General features: G+C 50.7%; 6 protein-coding genes across 6 annotated transcripts; 2 read left to right on the top strand and 4 right to left on the bottom strand.

The window, feature by feature from the left end:
• Positions 1-1,099: 1,099 nt before the first annotated feature.
• On the bottom strand, positions 1,100-2,035 carry BKA67DRAFT_663308 (uncharacterized protein; the record flags this gene model as incomplete). The annotated part of the gene is made up of 3 exons (XM_046108160.1): positions 1,100-1,622; positions 1,754-1,833; positions 1,931-2,035. 3 exons carry the CDS (start codon positions 2,033-2,035, stop codon positions 1,100-1,102), a joined length of 708 nt encoding a protein of 235 aa, XP_045953458.1.
• A 499-nt stretch (positions 2,036-2,534) lies between these two features.
• On the bottom strand, positions 2,535-4,150 carry BKA67DRAFT_581039 (YIF1-domain-containing protein). Its single transcript, XM_046103896.1, has 4 exons — positions 3,641-4,150; positions 3,347-3,548; positions 2,959-3,284; positions 2,535-2,896 (listed from the first exon to the last, which is right to left on the bottom strand). The coding sequence occupies exons 1-4, from the start codon at positions 3,941-3,943 to the stop codon at positions 2,741-2,743; spliced, it is 987 nt and encodes a 328-aa protein (XP_045953457.1). The 5' UTR covers positions 3,944-4,150; the 3' UTR covers positions 2,535-2,740.
• Positions 4,151-4,761: 611 nt separating this feature from the next.
• On the top strand, positions 4,762-6,886 carry BKA67DRAFT_595117 (signal recognition particle, alpha subunit, N-terminal-domain-containing protein; the record flags this gene model as incomplete). Its single annotated transcript, XM_046105125.1, has 3 exons — positions 4,762-4,995; positions 5,070-6,587; positions 6,641-6,886. 3 exons carry the CDS (start codon positions 4,762-4,764, stop codon positions 6,884-6,886), a joined length of 1,998 nt encoding a protein of 665 aa, XP_045953456.1.
• A 560-nt stretch (positions 6,887-7,446) lies between these two features.
• BKA67DRAFT_540409 (uncharacterized protein) lies at positions 7,447-9,684 on the top strand (the record flags this gene model as incomplete). Its single annotated transcript, XM_046100772.1, has 1 exon — positions 7,447-9,684. The coding sequence occupies one exon, from the start codon at positions 7,447-7,449 to the stop codon at positions 9,682-9,684; it is 2,238 nt and encodes a 745-aa protein (XP_045953455.1).
• A 293-nt stretch (positions 9,685-9,977) lies between these two features.
• Positions 9,978-11,265, bottom strand: BKA67DRAFT_663304 (Intradiol ring-cleavage dioxygenase; the record flags this gene model as incomplete). Its single annotated transcript, XM_046108159.1, has 4 exons — positions 9,978-10,094; positions 10,155-10,408; positions 10,473-10,949; positions 11,010-11,265. The coding sequence occupies 4 exons, from the start codon at positions 11,263-11,265 to the stop codon at positions 9,978-9,980; spliced, it is 1,104 nt and encodes a 367-aa protein (XP_045953454.1).
• Positions 11,266-14,186: 2,921 nt separating this feature from the next.
• BKA67DRAFT_581031 (cytochrome P450) lies at positions 14,187-16,567 on the bottom strand. The gene is made up of 5 exons (XM_046103895.1): positions 16,222-16,567; positions 15,604-16,169; positions 15,152-15,443; positions 14,881-15,085; positions 14,187-14,826 (listed from the first exon to the last, which is right to left on the bottom strand). Exons 1-5 carry the CDS (start codon positions 16,435-16,437, stop codon positions 14,447-14,449), a joined length of 1,659 nt encoding a protein of 552 aa, XP_045953453.1. The 5' UTR covers positions 16,438-16,567; the 3' UTR covers positions 14,187-14,446.
• Between the last annotated feature and the right edge of the window lie 442 nt (positions 16,568-17,009).

Genomic DNA, 17,009 nt, shown 5'->3' with positions numbered 1-17,009 from the left:
TTCTAGACCTCATATCGACGCTGAGTTAAGACTGCAGCTGTGATATGCAGTGTGATCAACCAGAATGTGGAAGCCAAGCCAGCCACTTAATGTCTTAGTAGAAGGGATCAGCCGCGGGCCAGACCCCTTATATCGTTTTCGCTTGGCGCCATGGATAGCCCAGGTAGCACATCGACCAATAACAGTGGCCTCGGTCTACCCTGGGTATTATAGTCGGACTAACTCTTAGCTACGCGTCATGTCATTCATTCAATACTAATACTGACCCCTGACCAGGGGTAAGTTGCAGCAATGCAGTCAGCATGCGGGGGTCACGATTCACCATGGGCACAAGGCGTGAGACACGTGCAGGATCTTGCTTCGGTTGTTTGTTTACACCCGGATTGCTTGTAAATATGATATCTTGGACAGTGCGGGCGTGAACGAGGAGTATCAACGACGTTCTATGACCAGCTTTGGGGTTACAGAACAGCTGCAGGCTTGGCGTTGCGCGTGATGTAAGAATTCTATACCTTTTCACGAATCAATGTCGGGAAGCTGGTTAGCTAGTGTTTGTAAACATTGGGTAAAGACAAGAAACGGCCAACATCCGCAACAGTGAACAAGTTTGAAACCAGAAACTCACATGTACTAACGTTACAGCATCTGCTATGGGCTTAGCGGACAGGACGCTTTGCGACTGCTGGCGGCGCCGCTGATCAAATCCGGTCGCGCGTCATGGGTATAGGGCAATTTCAACTATTGTGCATTGCAAAGCCATCAAGATTAGCCGTCTGACATGACTGCTGCAACTATTCAAGACCAATTCTCCGCAAATAGCATTACCCATCTTCAAAACGCTCGCATTCGCTGTATCAAGCGCATCAAGTTTGGGATATCATGGCCATCCATGGCCAGTATCCCGTATGTTAAATCGACTTTAGTCCACCCTCTAAAAACTGTCTGGTAGTCCCGCATCTGGTAGTCCCGCCTCCAAACTCTATGATAAGCTCCATCTATTGGCCGTACTTGTGCCTTAAACCAACAATTGCACGACCGCCTGCTACATAGTAGTTTAGCTTAAATGTCCCATGACATGTCTCTCCATGCGACTCTTATCTTATTGGCCAGCGATCAGACTCAAGTAGATGCCCCAACCCATACCAGCCAAGCTGCCCAACAAGTTACGGCCAGTAACTGTTTTGATGAAGGCAAAGTTGACCAGACTGACAATCGGCCAAACCTTCCAACCAGCAAAGATCATGGGCCAGAAATCGGCAGCAGTCTTGGCCTTGACGGTGTCCCAATCAACACTGCTCGTACGGATGGCGCCCTTGGCAAGCGCGAGCAGATAGTTGGCACTCTGATCGGGCGTGCTCAGGGGAGAGCCGAGATGACGGGGCATGGCCTGTTGAACACCGTGGATGAACAAGCTGAAGACAATGGTGTTGAAGGCGGCACCGAAAATCTGATCCATGACCGTCTTGATGAGCGTATTGGTGATGTTGAGCTTGGGCTCCACTAGTCTGCCTTCCTGGGCTTCCTTCTCCAGTTCCTTCTCGTCGCCCTTGGATGCAGACGCGACAGCCTCAGTGGTAGGCGAGGCATGGTAGGCCGGCCAGGTCGACTCGAGAAACTCTTGCCTTGGGGCTGATCAGCAATAATCCCACGGCTTGAGTATTCAACAACAAACGAAAGTCAAGCCCCGCGGAACCTCAGCAAGAGCGCTTCACGCGCAGCCTAGAACTCCCGGGACAAAATCGTCAGCACTTACCACAAGATGTTTGGATGAGTGTTCAAGAAGTTGAAAATGGCGAACTGAAAGACAGGTACCCAGTCAATGACAAGCGGTGTCTGCGAAGTAGTATTAGCGGTGTTGAGATCTCAAGGAGGCACAAACATCGCTCATAGACGCTTCAAGTTCATGCGTGTTGGTCCATGATATACTAACCTCGTTGCGGTAAGCAGCAATGAACTGGGCCAACAAGTTGGCGACTGCGTTCAATACAGCGGACTGGATGGCCGCAACCTCAATGGGAGGTAGCTGAAAAGCCATGATGCCGAGATCTGTGGTTTCAGTGAATCTTTGTAGCCCGAAACCTGTGCGGCTGTGCTCGATTGATTGCTCAAAGATGCGAGATGTGAAGTGAGAACGGTGATGAAGATGAACAGGTGTCCCTATGTGTCGTGGGTGCCTAGGGCAATATGGCGAACCAGAGCAGCTTGGACCCCTGTCAAAGATGGCTAATTCGGTGATGACGTTATGCACGATTGTGTGGGCAGAGATGGGGCTTTGTTGAGAAAAGGCAACCGGCAAGATTTATTCAAAGTTCAAAGTCGCTGATACAAAGGAAGCAGAAAAAGGTATACGCATGTGTAATAACCGGAACATCAAAGGAAACACATGTGCAACTGCCTGCAGATCACATTAATAGGATCACATTTAATAGGACCTGTTGGGAAGGTGACTCGGCTGGACAACCAATCATTGACGACAGGCCCGCGCGGCTACGCGTGGACCCAGTCAATAACTGCATTGGAAAACATGGCGACTTGAACTGGTTGAGATCATTGATGCTTTTAGTGCAGATCTAGTATGTACTTTGTTCTATGCAAAACTCATGATATTGCCTAAAGTTACGCCATACGTCCAGGCCGAGCCTGGACATGACCCCGCCAAGACCAAGATAAACCTGGCCAAGACCATTTCTATCAGAATGCACCGGCCGACCCCTGAACTCCTCGCTGAATATAGACACATCTAAGGTCTAGTAAGAACCCACATGAGCAGGAACTGCACCAGGTAGGAGTAACCAAACAGAAACTGTGTTCGCTGGTTTCGCTTTGATCGGGATTCGGTCTGCATTCGAGGATCACTTGGGTTCTCGGGAAGCAGGACATATCTCAGGGACCGCATCTAAGTTTAGTTAGTATGGTATGCTGCCAGCTGTGCGGGGATGGAGGTAGGGCTCATCATACCAAGAAAAGGGAGTTTGCCATGAACGTGTAGAAGAAGACGGACCAGCCCATGAGACCTCCAGTTCCTTTGCCTCCATTTACAATTTGAGCAGTAGCCACTGTGACAATGACGCCGACGAACTTGTAGCCCGAGTAGGCCACAAGGTCCAGGAGCTGCGATTGATGGGAGATGCTCAGGAAGTAGCAACCCATGCGCAGAAAGGCGATCTCCAGAACAACTACCAGTCCAGCCACGAAGGCAGTTGAGCCGAGCAGTTCTGGCTGAAACTGGCCGCGGAGACCTGCTAACAGAGTGGACAAGAGGACGTATGTTACCAACGCCATGACTGCGGAAATTGTTAGTCCGCGCGCTGGTAGAGGAAGACGGGCGCAGATGAGGCAAACCTACCTGGAATGTACATATCGGGACTGTTAATGTCGTCCCTGGGCGGCAGATACCACCCCTCTTGTCCGTTGGGACCGATGGACTGCTTGCGCGACCATGGCTTATGGCGCCAGGGGAAGAGGACGAGGAACAATTTGTTGACGACGTATGAGTTGCTGACGTTGAAATAGTGTTTCAAGGCTGAAAGGTTGAACCAGCGGTTGACCTGGGCCGCGTGTCAGCAACAAGGTAACAAATAACACACAATATACGATATAGCGGTTCTGTCCGTCTCCAGCTCCGGGGCCATCAACGTACGTTTTGCTCGAAGTATTCTTGGCCATGCTTGAAGGCATTCTGTCCCATAGAGGCGGCTATTTGTGCGGTCGGGTCATTGATATAGCTTCCAAACTGCCCGAAGGCATTGGCCCCCTGAGGAGGGCCCTGGGGAGCGGCCTGGGGAGCTGGCTGTCCCTGCTGGTAGGGGTTGGTATAAGCGCCTTGGGTCTGGGGTTGGGAGGAGGTCGGGGGAGGAGGCGACCTCAGTTGTGGTACGGTCGAGACATGTTGCGGGACAGGATGATGAAGGGGCGGCGAGGGGCCGTAGTTCTGGCGCTGCATCGTGGGGGATGGTCGGCCTGGAGAGCAAAGCAGGAAGACGTGGTGGGCTGCTGTGAGAGCGACGAGCGTTGTCGGTGGTTGAGAGTTGGTGGTGAGGTGGTCTGTTGGGGTTGCGTGTCCAAGGCAGAAGTCAAGTTCCTACGGGCTCTTTCAAGACTTGGAAATTCAGTGACTTAGGTTACTGTGTTTTCACCCAGCGGGCATGAATTGGAATTGGCTGAGCTGTCCAATCCCATTGCTCCAGCGCGCTAGAGGAGCCAAGTACAAATGTACCGTGGTAACGCAGCACCCGGAGAGCTTGGAAGCTGCACTAAGCTAGGCTACCTACAGTGCAGTCCATACTCAAACCCCCAGCAGGCTGTGCAAGGCACGAATACATACTGTATGGCACTCGCGTTGTGCTACATGCTGTACTAGTAACTGTGTACAAAGTGGCTCCCGGGCGAATCAATTCCACAGCGTGCACACGAGCAGAAAGGCGCACTCCACAGTATTGACAGCAGGTAACCTACCGGCCAGGACATGCTACAAAGTATTATCTGTCCGTACTGTGCAGCAGACACTGTGAGCAACCACGCTGCCTGTCTCCGATAACGTCGCAGCCGGGTCTTGGCTCAGCCCATGCCCATCCACATCCCACATCCACCTCCAGACCTGGAGCTGCAGGGTCAGGTGCTGCCACCTTTCGTGTAAAAAAGAATCCCTTACATAGTTACCTGGCTAACTTACCTCATCGTGCATCTTGCATCTTGCCTCCTTTCAAAGTGCGCAACTCAACCTCAAATCACCTCAAGCTTGCGCAAGAGGTCCCGGTTGCCATGTTAGACACATTCGAGATTCTCACCACTTCGGGTGTCGTTCTATGGTCGCGGTCATACGCCCCTGTCAACCCCTCCATAATCAACAACTTTATCGCAGATGTCTTCATCGAGGAGAAAGGCGCCGTCGCTGGAGCCAAGGACGACCAGCCAACCGCCAGCAACCCTCCATACAAGGCAGAGCAGCACACCTTGAAGTGGACCTTCTCCAAAGAGATCAATGTCATATTCGTCGTACGTTCATGGTCTAACTGCCCTCTACCTAGCTGCGACCAAACCAGAAGTATTAACTCTCCCCCGACGTCCAGGCTGTATACCGATCTTTGCTGCACCTGTCGTGGATTGATAAGCTCGTCGACAACATCAAGACCATTTTCGTAGACTTGTATGGCGACCAGCTCAAGAAACCAAACACCACTCTTGTGCACTGCCACAAGTTCGACGAGTACTTTGACCAACAAGTACGCCAGTTAGAGTCAGCTGGAACCACCAAGAGCAGCCACCCCTCAGCAGCAGCAGCGGTAGCCAACACCTTCGCATCAGAGGATGAGAGCATATCCGGCAACCTGGGCGACGAGCCTCCTCTCCCGCCTGGTCTGAAGCACCGAACACGCGCTCAGGATGCCGCACAGGCAGCAGCATCTCCAACCGCTTCATCCCCGACCGCTACACCCTCGAACTCTCGCCCAGCCACACCTGCTGGCAGCCATCTCGTGGTCGGTAAAGGGGGTCCTCTGGGGAAGATGTCGCGCCGGGCCAAAAAGATGCAGAACACCTCCGCCCCCGCATCGTCTGGCGACGAAGGCCCCAGCCGGAAAGCCAAGAAGGCGCCGAAGAAGGGACGTAGGTGGAACGCCGATGGATTCGCCAGCGAGGAAGACGACACCGTCCTCGACTATTCCGCCGCCACAAACGCACTCACGAGCGAGAGTGAAGCAGAGGGTCGACCGAGCGCATTGGGCAGTATTGACTCGTCCACCTGGGGCACCAAAACCTCCAAGGGTCAATTCGTGCTCAAGGATCTCGACGACGAAGTAAATGACATTCTTGCCTCGGCGCAGTCCAAGAATGCCACCCAATCTGGCAGTGCCGGTCTGGTTGGTGCAGGGCTGACCTCCATCACCGGCCTGTTTCGCAACGTTGTCGGCGGCAAGACGCTGACGAAAGATGACCTGAAGAAACCCATGGAAGGCATGAAAGAGCACCTGATCAAGAAGAACGTAGCCCCTGAGGCCGCAGTGCGTTTGAGGGATAGTGTCGAGCATGAACTTATTGGCATGACGACCGGCAGCTTCGAGTCTATCGATACCCGCATTGCAAAGGCCATGGAGGCGTCCTTGACAAAGATGCTCACACCAACTTCGTCGCTTGATCTCCTCCGCGAAGTCGATGCTGTCACGCGACCTTCGGCATTGTCAAGTACCAAAGCGCGACCATACGTCATCTCCGTGGTCGGCGTCAATGGAGTCGGCAAGTCCACCAATCTCTCCAAGATTTGCTTCTTCCTGCTGGAGAACAAGTACAAAGTGCTTGTCGTAGCCGGCGACACTTTCCGGTCGGGTGCGGTGGAACAGCTGAAGGTGCACGTCCGAAACCTCAAGGAGCTCACCAAGCGTGAAGGTGGTAAAGTGGAGCTCTTCGAAAAGGGCTATGGAGGCGACGCTGCGACTGTCGCGCGTGATGCTGTTCGTACAGCCGCCAATGAGGGTTTCGATGTTGTCTTGATCGATACAGCTGGAAGACGGCACAATGACCAGAGACTCATGTCAAACTTGGAGAAGTTCGCAAAGCTCGCCAACCCTGACAAGATTTTGATGGTTGGAGAGGTGCGTCCTGCTTTTGTTCTTGTTATAGTAACGTTGACTAACATATCTAATAGGCTTTGGTTGGTAACGACTCAGTTGCACAAGCACAGAACTTCAACGCATCGTTCGGGCAAGGCAGGCATCTGGACGGCTTCATCATATCAAAGTGCGACACTGTGGGAGACATGGTGGGTACCATCGTCAGTATTGTACATGCTACGAATGTGCCGGTTTTATTCGTCGGAGTTGGCCAGCACTACGAAGATATCAGGAGTTTCTCAGTCAAATGGGCTGTCAAGAAATTACTAAGTAATAACTAATCCAAAATTGAACACGTCCTGCCAGGCAATACTGCCAGGATGATCAAGCGTTGAGAACCACCCCTCCAAAGAGAAAGCGCTATACTCAATACATTGTGATAGTGACATGGTTCAAGGGCATGTCTGGACCTTTATAATTCAAGAAATGACTGCTAGTCCAATACTTCTTGGGTGGTGAGTTGGCATCCGGCTATTGTTCTCGCTAATATCAGCCAATAAAATTTCTTTGAAGAAGGGCTTAGCTTTAGGCGCTGGCATGGGTATTTCAGCTCATGCACCTAAAGAACGAGAAGCCCTCCCTCCAACCTTACCGTTGCGGCATCAATAGCAACCCTAAAGCGCAACGCATGCAACACTTCTTCCGCGAAGGGCAAGCATTTGATACAAGGCTGACTTTGATACTCGACCATAAGAGGATTTTCGGAGGCCTGTCGACCCCAACAGTGATATGAAATACCCGAGCTTCATACTCGAACCGTGGATTTGAGCCGTAATCACTACTATCTCTCTCCAATGTCTGTAAATCGATTATACCTGTTCAGGAAGACGACACTTCAATCATGGAGATTTCAAGTCCAAATCCCCAAGGTGCCTCCTACGCCATCAAACGTCGGCCTGTACCAGTAAGCCGTCGCCCAGCGCCGCAGAACTCGTCACTACCGTCGCCAATTTCACCAGTTTCACCGCCATTAGATTTGGTTAGCAAGGCTTCGGTGCTTGAGTTTCATACAGTAGACCCAGTCCTTAATGCTCGGCGTTTTTCAAGTGGTTCTCCCGCAAAATCAGACGGCCAGGGCGTCCCCAGCACCGTTGATCCGGGCCTCCCAAGTCCACCACCGTCTGTGAATGTCTCGCTGATGCAAAATGGCCGACATCATAATCGGCCGGACTTCTTCGTTCCGCTTCCCCCAGCTTTGGTTTCGTTGCCAACACCCCCTCCGTCTGCCTCGGCGCATCCTCATCCGTACTTCCCACCACCACCACCGGACACCTCACGCCCAGCGGTGGCGTCCGTCTCCGACGCGACCACAACAAACTGGTCTGTGTCTCCGACTCATATCCAGGTGCAAAATGAGTCTTCGCCCGTGCAACGATCTTCTTCCTCGCACATCAAAGGGCCGTTGCAGATGCCCGCCAGTGAAACCATCAAGGAACGCCAAGCCCCGCAATCAATTCATCATCTAGAACAACGCGTGTCACCAAGAGCCGAGGCACCTGTTCCATCTCTGCCTTCAAGTCCGCGGTTATCGTCGGATCCATACTCGTCTCCAAGACCTCTTTTCTCGACTGTGGCCTCGCATAACTCCAGGCGGCTGTCCACCTGGAGCAAGGAGGCAACTGACAGGTACTGGAACAAGGAGACCGCGAGAAAAGCTTACAAGAACAGCAAGGAGTTCTTGCTGAAAACCAACGATGTGCTCGGCAAAGTCATCGATCCCCTTATGCCTGCGATCGCAGCCGTGCATCCAGACTTCGCGACCGTGTACCAAGCCGGCCAGCTGGTCGCTCAGAACTCGGCCGCCGCCAACGGCGCCGCGGTCCCCGGCCAGACGACTGCGGCTGGCGGCCTCAACAGCCTGATGCCCTTGGTAGGAGCCTTGGCTCAGGTGGCCGTCAACAACACCAACAATGCTGACGGCCCTGGCGCGGATGCCAGCCCATTCCTGGCGGCGCTCTCTCAGTCGACAGGCGCGGTGCCCTCGATCGGGGGTTTGGCCTTGGGCGCAGATGCCAACGTTGCGCAGATCCAGAGCTATATCCAACAGCAAGCCGACGCGTCCACATCGTCCTTGCTTGGGATTCTTCAGGGCGCCTCCTCGCAGGGCGGTGGTGTAGACACCACGGCGCAGATCCAGAGCTATATTCAACAGCAGGCCGACGCGTCCACATCGTCCTTGCTGGGGATGCTGCAAGGCACGTCGTCGCAGGGCGGTGGTGTAGACACCACGTCGCAGATCCAGAGCTACATCCAACAACAGGCCAACGCCTCCACGACGTCTCTGCTGAACACCTTGGCCGCCTCACAGGGTGCTTCCGCCCAAGGCGGAATCGGCGATACAAACGCAGCAGTACAATCATATATTCAACAGCAGTCGAGCGCATCCATCGCGTCCCTATTGAATAATATCAACGGTGCACAGGGCAACCCAACACAGAATGGGATTTTGGATGCCCTGGCTGCCGCACACTCGGGCCAGGGCTCCTCGGTCCAGATCATGAACTCCTTGCTCGAGCAGCAGCAAGCAGCAGACGCCGCGGCGCTGGCAAACCTGGCGGCATATGATACCTCCCAGCCAGTCAACGTTGGCGCAGAAGCGCATACGGATCCGGGATCCGTACCGGCCAGCCACCACGATGCCAACCACGATGCCAGCCCGAACGCCGACCAGGGAGGAGGACCTCCTGAGCCGACAGCCTGCGAGTTGGCGACAGAGATGCTTCTGGGAACCTGGAGGTGGGAAGACGAGGCGCCGCTGATCGACCTGGGCGAGGCATATGTTTCTGAGCAGAAGGAGTTCACGTTCGCGGCGGACGGCCAGTTCACATATACCCGGATCACCGGTCCGGCCCGGGGTGATCGGGCGACGGGCGCGCGGGACGGTGTTGGTGGCCAGTTTCGACTGTGTGAATCCGACGAAGGCGTGATTCACCTGGCGGTCTTGGACGATGTTACTCAGGAAGTGGAGGTGCAGCCGATCGAGCTGAGCCAGATGGTCTTGGTGGTCAATGAGAAGACATATTATAAGTCAGGCGAGTCTGCGACGCCTGGTAATGTCAGCGTAGACGACCTACTTTAGTCAATCCACAAAGGGACCCATGACAGTCAGTTCGGTATAACGTAACAACGCACTACTTTTCGCGAGTCTATGAGTAAAGTTTTACAGATGGCCATCTCAAGAAGCTTTTGAGAGTCACACGACCTAGGACTACTTTCAAACCATGGCACGTGAGGAGCAGCTCCGGGTGTTTCAATCATATATGCATCAATGTTGAGTAGAATAGGTTCTAGCTAGACGAAACCTCTTCGCTATCAGGTTAGGCTATGTGTGTCAAGGAGTAATCTTGTATTATTACTCATGGTTCTCAAGACTTAGCCATGTGTAGGTGGAGGCGTGCCAACGACGGAGAAGTTGAAGTTCGGGTTATCCACACCGCCATCCGGCTTCCAGATGGACGCATAAGGCGCGTAGAAATCCCAGTTCGAGCTCTGTGGGAAAGCATGCAAGTTAGCTGACAGGCGCATATACTTGCGGTTCGTTTCACTTACAGTGTTAAGACCAAGTTCGGCCCATGCGAAAAGACCGGAAGATATATCGCTGCCCAGGACGATGTAGTCGATGAACGGGTCATACTCGGCCGTCGCACCGTACCCAGAGAAGAGGTCCTCTACGTTAGGGGTCTGTGGAATCTCGTTCGTGTTATAGGGCGCAAGCGCCTCAACAATGTCGATGAGCTTTTGGTCAAAGAAAAGCTGAGACAGGTGAGCTACGACACCCCCCGTGTACGTTCCGTTGTCAAGAACTATACCGCGTTAGTGGCCAAACTCTTTTTGGGTGGGGTGTAAAGTCAAGCGAGGAGAACGTACTTTCAGACCCGACGTGGACAATGATGTGCTGGTGGGATGCGCGAGCCTCGTAATGTCCGGGGAAGATAGTATCAAAGTTTACGACTCCCTCCACGTCCGTGGGCTGGACACCACGCAGGTAGGTCGAGTCAAGACCTCCCTGACCGTCGGCACTGACGCCGCTGTACTGGCCAGTACTGTTGCACGACCAGATGTCGACTAAAACATCAGCCGGCTCGCACGTGTTGACATCGATGAACTGGAACTCAAGGTGTAAGGGAACACCCTGGAGGTCCTCCGCAACATCCTCACGGATGAGCTCCTGGTAGACAAAATATGGCCCATTGGCATTATCGGGAGCAAGAACACAGCTCGTGTTGGACGCGAAGAGCTCTTCTGCGGGCGTGTCCCTACTGAAATCGACGATGCCGGTCTTGTTGTGATCGACAGCGGCCCACTTTGCGAAATCCGTAGCATCTCGCCGGTGAAGAAATGGTTCTGTCAACTATAAGTACTGGATCCTTTGAGTTGCCACACATGGTGGGGTTTCTGCCTTACCATTTTTGAGAGATCTCTTCTGGCGCAAGCCGTCAAAGGTGGCCTCCCTACGAGCAATCGCGCGCTGCTTTCTTGCCTTCACCTCGGGGCGCGCGTTGCAGGCTTCAAGTGCTCTGGCATTGACTGACGCAACCGTACGGGCGTTGGCGGCCTCTTGCATGCGCTTCTCGTGGCCCTCGCCAGGGTGGGCTGCTGCAATGGAGGCAAGCGAAAGCACAAGGCCGGAAGTGGCCACAAATTTCGAAGAGAAGATCATACTTGGTACTCGGAATGTGAAGCTGGTACGATACGGACTGTCAGAAACACTGTTAGTCTTGTCAACCACGCACGTTCAGAAGGTCCCTTTTATATGTAGCACGACCGCTATGGCGACCTTCCGAAAAATCTCTAGACTGTACCAGATGGAGTTGATGCCGGACATAACAAGCCGAATGATGAACAAGACTTAGTAGCCGAACTGCTGAGGCGTGCAGAGTCGAACCACATCGTGGATACTATTCTGCATGGGATGCGGTGTATAATGATACTCTGTCAAGGTACGAACAGGTTCCGTCCAATGTTGCACCAATTGCCGTGGTTCCAAGGTTACATTTCCACGCCAGGGCCCAGTGCGGACAAAGAGTTTGGTCAGCACGGCCTCAGGGATAACTTTCAAAATATGCATTAGACAGTCTTGGCCATGCGGAACCTCCCTCCACGCGCTTAAGCCAAGGCTCAAGTTGAAGTATTTGCAGATCTCACCGCAATGCGAATCCAATAAGGAACAACGCTCTGGTATAGTGGGGTTGCAGATGTGTAACGGATTCTAACCATATATCAATCACCTTACCCGACCACTGCATTCCGGACCCATGTCAAGGCGCTTCTTGGTCCCCAAAAATCTTCTCATTGTTAGATTTCCGCAGCAAAAATATACATGGGAGCCAAACGAACCGGCACTTGGGAACGGAGTTCGTATTGTTGAAAGTGGTTGTGTTCATTAACATCTTGCTGTTCGTAGATGCTGTGTTCCATCGAAAAGTAAGATTGTACGAAATTGAATATATGAAATTAAACCTATAACGCTTTTCATGCTCCAGTAATCATCAGTTCATGCAACTTCGGATAGCTTGAGGGCTCCGGCCGCGGTAATCGTCCGACTGATTCGATTTCGCTGATTTATGACTGGCTATAGAGAAGCAGGGGTCGCGAAATTCTCCACATCATATATTGCGACAGAGCTAAAAAGGATTGCCATCCTTGGCCGGGTGGATCCTGTTATCGGCGGTGGGACAGTGGGTCTCAAATGGGAAACAACAGTTGACGCGGTGGCAATGACTTTGCTGGCAACCTGCAGTGTACTGCTGTGCCTCCTCTTGAACGTACACAAACCACTCAGACCGTAGCGGTTTCTTCCATGATGCTACAGATGATTGTGAAAGTTTCTTGCCCACTCTTGTCAAATGTTCAATGATTCCTAGGCATCACCATTGGGGGACGAGGTTCTTATATGTCACTACTAGGCATGAATCAAACACTTCATGTGGACGTTTTAGGCAGCCACCTTGCTTCTTAGGACGACTGAAGGTATTCTTAAAGGTATCTTGAGCAATGAGACTTATTTACCAGTCATCCTAACAATATGTCTTTCGTCCTAGGAGTCAAAGGAAGACAACGTTTATTTGCGGACATATTCTGAAGAAGAACCAGCCTGACCGCCAGTAGGTATATATACGAGGAGAGCCATCTGGTTTCTGCAATCGTCTGGTAACAGTAACCCAAAAGATATATGATCACAGTGTTGTTCGGGTCATGCTTTTCCCATCCGATATCTTGAGGTCAAGTTGCTTTGAAAACGAAGGACAATGGACCTTTGTCCTGAACACCAGGTTAACTCGACCTACTTTTGGCAGACGTAGCATCCTTAATACCTCCTTCCCACACGTAAACAGCACTATGTTCTAAGTCTATTTTGGAGTAGGGTAATAGTATACCAGCTTCAATAGCCGACCCTCATTAATTATTGCAACGAACTCAGTCGCCATACGGTGCTTATAGACTTAAAGAAAAGAACTCCCTGATCTCTCTTTATTTTTGAGACTTTAGGTATCACCTCTAAAAATAATTCATGCTTCTCGGCTAGGTGCTTATCAGATAATACTTGCAGCTCGTACGCAAGTTGCCACATACCTCTTTGCTCGTGAACTCAGCACTTCTATCTGGTCCATCAATTGCAAGAAATTTGTCCTAGAAACTTGCAGTATCGATAACCGGCTCAAACACCCAAAGACGACCTTGAGTCAAGAGCCCATCATGTGTAGGTCTCACCTTCGTGAAACAACATCTTTTGTTAGAAGTGAGACTGTGCTTAACTCCTGGGCGATGAAAACCACTAAAGATTTTTTTCTGGGAAACCAAGAGGCTGTATATCCTCTGACTCTGCCACCTATGGGGTTATTGGTTCATTGTAGAGAATCTCTCTGCTGAGAAAGTATCACCGAATATAGCGAGACTTACACTAGAGCCTGCGTCTGGAAACTTCTTCAGAGCTGAGCTCGGTGTTGTTTGAGACGACAAATATCACTGCTTGTGAGGTTTCAACCAGATGCCCTTGAACTAGCGTCTTAAATTTTGATTTTCAAAAGCTGATTTGAAAATTTCCAAAAAGAACAAGAGAAAAAAAAGGGAGGTTTTGGAAGCAGATAATTTCCATGCGTACGTAGTTCCGCTTCTTATATGCATTGGTAGGATCATTGAGGAGAAGCATAGTTGACGGTTCAGAAAAGTTTGCGTCGCGGCTTTCTTTCAAAGAATCTCGCTTTCATTTTCAACAAACCTTGTATAAGCACATTCAAGATTCTGGATAAGGTCAAACCTTTTCCACAGCGTATTTGACATTCTTGAATCTCAAGTAAGGGATCAATGATCAATTGGCCTTGATACTGCGTGAGCTCCTGTAAAGCCTTGTCTTTATCATCATGTCCATCTTGATACATTTTTCAAGACGAGACTTAAGATTTGCTATGTTACTAGAACGATTAGACATGGTTTGTACAGGAAGATCAGAAATATCTGATGCCTACATTAGCAACACCCAGATTTTGCGTTCAATGAGGGGGGCTGAGACATGAGAACATCGAGGTTTGCGTGGGGTTTAGCGTACCCTTGCGCTATAAGCGACGGCACCATCCACAAACACCATCCAACCGACAGCCGTCATTACTCTGTCATGCATTCATATCTTCTAACGTACACGAGGCTGTACATGCATAAAGCAATCCTTGAATAATATCATTTAAGCAAATAAACATTTTAATGGCTCTTTGTTCTCTCTCCCTTTTCTTCCCTTCATCTTTTTTATACATATCCTTTAATCAATAAGTGGCACTGCTTGTTGTACGGCAGTCTTGGATGCGACAAACTCCCTGACACGCGATCTCAAGGTAACCGTCAATCATCTAATGATTTCTTTCTACCTTCACTTCCAAACCGGCAGGACGGAGAGTGAACCCAGGATTTTCCACCTTGAAAGGTTTTTCAACTGCGAGGAACCTGAAGTTTCTAATGATCTCGACCAAAATCGTCTTGATCTCAAACAAGGCAAATTGCCGACCAATACATATGCGTGGACCATTCGAGAAGGCATTGAAGGCATAGGGAGATGTCTGTTTATCAGTCAATCGGCTCCAGCGTTCTGGAACTACATATTCCGCGTCTGGTCCCCATATTGTAGGGTTGAGAAGTGTGACCGAAGGACAGAGGTCGACAAGAGTCCCCTTAGGTATACGTATGCCCTCAATCGTCAAGTCGACATCGGCCTCGCGATGATATGTTGTTGCTAATTTAGGTTAAGACAAGACCAAAGTTCTCACCTATGTTGGGTAGTACTGACCTGGAGAGTAGACGCGGAGTGATTCCTTGACAAAGTTTTCCAGGTAGGGCAGTTTATCGATTTCTGCGAACGTTGAGTTTATCGGCAGCCCTCTTATCTCTTCCCGCAGCTTGTCTTGGATGTCATGGTTCGTTGCCATGATTAGACAACTCCAAGACAGCATATTTGCTGAGGTATCATGTCCTGCGGCCATAAACTCTAGAAGCTATATGGTCCCAAATTAGCCGAGACAGCCATAGAAGAGCATTTGTGAGGTTGAAAAAAAACCTACGTGGCCTAAGAACTCCTTTTCGCCTATACCTTGAGCGGAACCACCAGGCATACTCTCCTCGACAATGAAGGTAACCAGGTCTCTTGAGTCCTTATGCTCGTAATTTCCGGCTGCCATGGCAGTCGAAACATCACGATAACGGTCTCGTATGATGTTTGTCAACGCATCATTAAGCCAGCTCATAGCGAAGAGGAATTCTTGGTTTGCTTTCAGAGGCAGCCAGCGGGTAGGAATGAATCCATTGAAGAACAAAAGCAATTTTCCAATCGGACCAGGGGCGAAAAATACATCACTACAGCATCTGATGTCAGCAATCACATCTTCATGATAGGTCAGAGGCCCTTCAACATTATTGTGAAACAGCCATAAACAACTGAAGGTCTCTTATAGGCAGTATGCGTTCCACAGACATGCTGAAAAGGGTAAAAAGTAATCCCGAAACTTTTGCTTACTAAGCTTCATGAAAGGTGCAACCATGTGAGAAAGCACCATTTGTGGTCTTGTTCCGGGCCTCATCCGGTTTGACATAGTCGAGGTCGACACCAAGGATAGCAGAGCCCATGATATCAAGAATAGCTTTCGAGAACGTGTCAGTACAGTCAAAGGTGCCCGTCCTACCATCGTTCTTCGCGATATTCTTTTCAAAAAAGCGGCATATATCTTTGGCTTTGTCCTGGAATATGGGCTCAAGCTTGCGAATGTTCTTCAACTGGAATGAGTTGCCAAGCATTCTCCGGTGCGCTTTATGCTCATCTCCCTCCATAAGAATAAGGCCATGACCGGCAACCTCCTTGACTATCCGAAGGAAAAATTTGGCTTTCGATAAGGAATAGCATTGCGCTTGTAATACCTCTTTGTGAGAATTGATACTGTTAGGCACCAGAACTTCTGTATTGGCAAACGAAAGGTACCTGATGAACGGCGCATCGGGGTACTGTTTCATCCATTCAATGTAAAGGGTGGTTGGAGTGTCTGCCCTCAAAAGATGGATTGTTTGTCCCAGAAAGAAATGGTTATTCTACCCGGGCCCAGTCAGTCATCCATTTCCAGAAGGGTTTCTTTTTACTGACCTGAGGTCCCGGCAGATGACGCAGTGGCGAGATGTGATGAGGATAAATAAAGATACGATAATATTTGAAGGCCAGGTATTGGACCAGGACGAGGGGCCACAACTGCGCAACGCGAAAAGAAACTGTTTCAGCTGACGGACTGTCGACTTGCTGCCGCGATCCGTTATACACCAACAATTCAAGGATCGCTAGTACTGCACATATTAACAAGTCCATATTCTAGGCGCAGAGCACTGAATTCTGTTCAGCGTGTGCATTCGTATATTATCAGTACGTGATTGGAATCAAGCGCAGCTATTTTCGTGCTGCAAGGACTCGGAGGGGACGCTCAATTTTGGTGTTGTACCTCTTCTTATTGACCAGGAAGCTGGGGCATGTGCCTATACATAGTACATGGTCAAAATCGTTGTTCTTCAGCTGGCCAAATGTGTCCTGTTTCGCACTGTACACCATTACATATCGCATGCAGCTGTTTCTTGAATCTCAACGATCGCGTCAAATGGCACTGCGGCCCGAATCCTGGTGGACATAGTGCCGGACCTTTTGAATTCCCAGGTCTAACAATCCTTCACGGGCATCCTGATATTCAAACGCCCCGGAATAACTGACAAGTCCTTGGTAGCCGACGAAGGTTGTGTACCTTTCATGACGTGAGATTCATATTTTCCACTGTGCTGGTGAACCTGCCTAGGGTCCCTTGGAGGCTCCTGCATTAGCGACCGTTGCTCGCTTTGGCGAAGCAGGATTTCGCTAGTCGGTAGCCCTGGTACCAATCAAACCAGCCCCGA

Source organism: Truncatella angustata (assembly GCF_020726525.1).
Source record: "Truncatella angustata strain MPI-SDFR-AT-0073 chromosome Unknown BKA67scaffold_9, whole genome shotgun sequence".
Taxonomy (NCBI): domain Eukaryota; kingdom Fungi; phylum Ascomycota; class Sordariomycetes; order Amphisphaeriales; family Sporocadaceae; genus Truncatella; species Truncatella angustata.
This window is presented reverse-complemented; position numbering and strand designations above follow the sequence as displayed.

Bases quoted from the DNA above. Each gene is read 5' to 3' on its own strand.
- BKA67DRAFT_581039 (XM_046103896.1), bottom strand. From the start codon at position 3,943: ATGCAGCGCCAGAACTACGGCCCCTCGCCGCCCCTTCATCATCCTGTC. The intron at 3,285-3,346 runs GTAGGTTTGCCT...CAATTTCCGCAG, and splicing joins TCCCGATATGTACATTCCAG to TCATGGCGTTGGTAACATAC. The intron at 2,897-2,958 runs GTATGATGAGCC...AACTAAACTTAG, and splicing joins TGGCAAACTCCCTTTTCTTG to ATGCGGTCCCTGAGATATGT.
- BKA67DRAFT_581031 (XM_046103895.1), bottom strand. From the start codon at position 16,437: ATGGACTTGTTAATATGTGCAGTACTAGCGATCCTTGAATTGTTGGTG. The intron at 16,170-16,221 runs GTCAGTAAAAAG...GGGCCCGGGTAG, and splicing joins GTCATCTGCCGGGACCTCAG to AATAACCATTTCTTTCTGGG. The intron at 15,444-15,603 runs GTAAGCAAAAGT...CAGATGCTGTAG, and splicing joins TGCACCTTTCATGAAGCTTA to TGATGTATTTTTCGCCCCTG.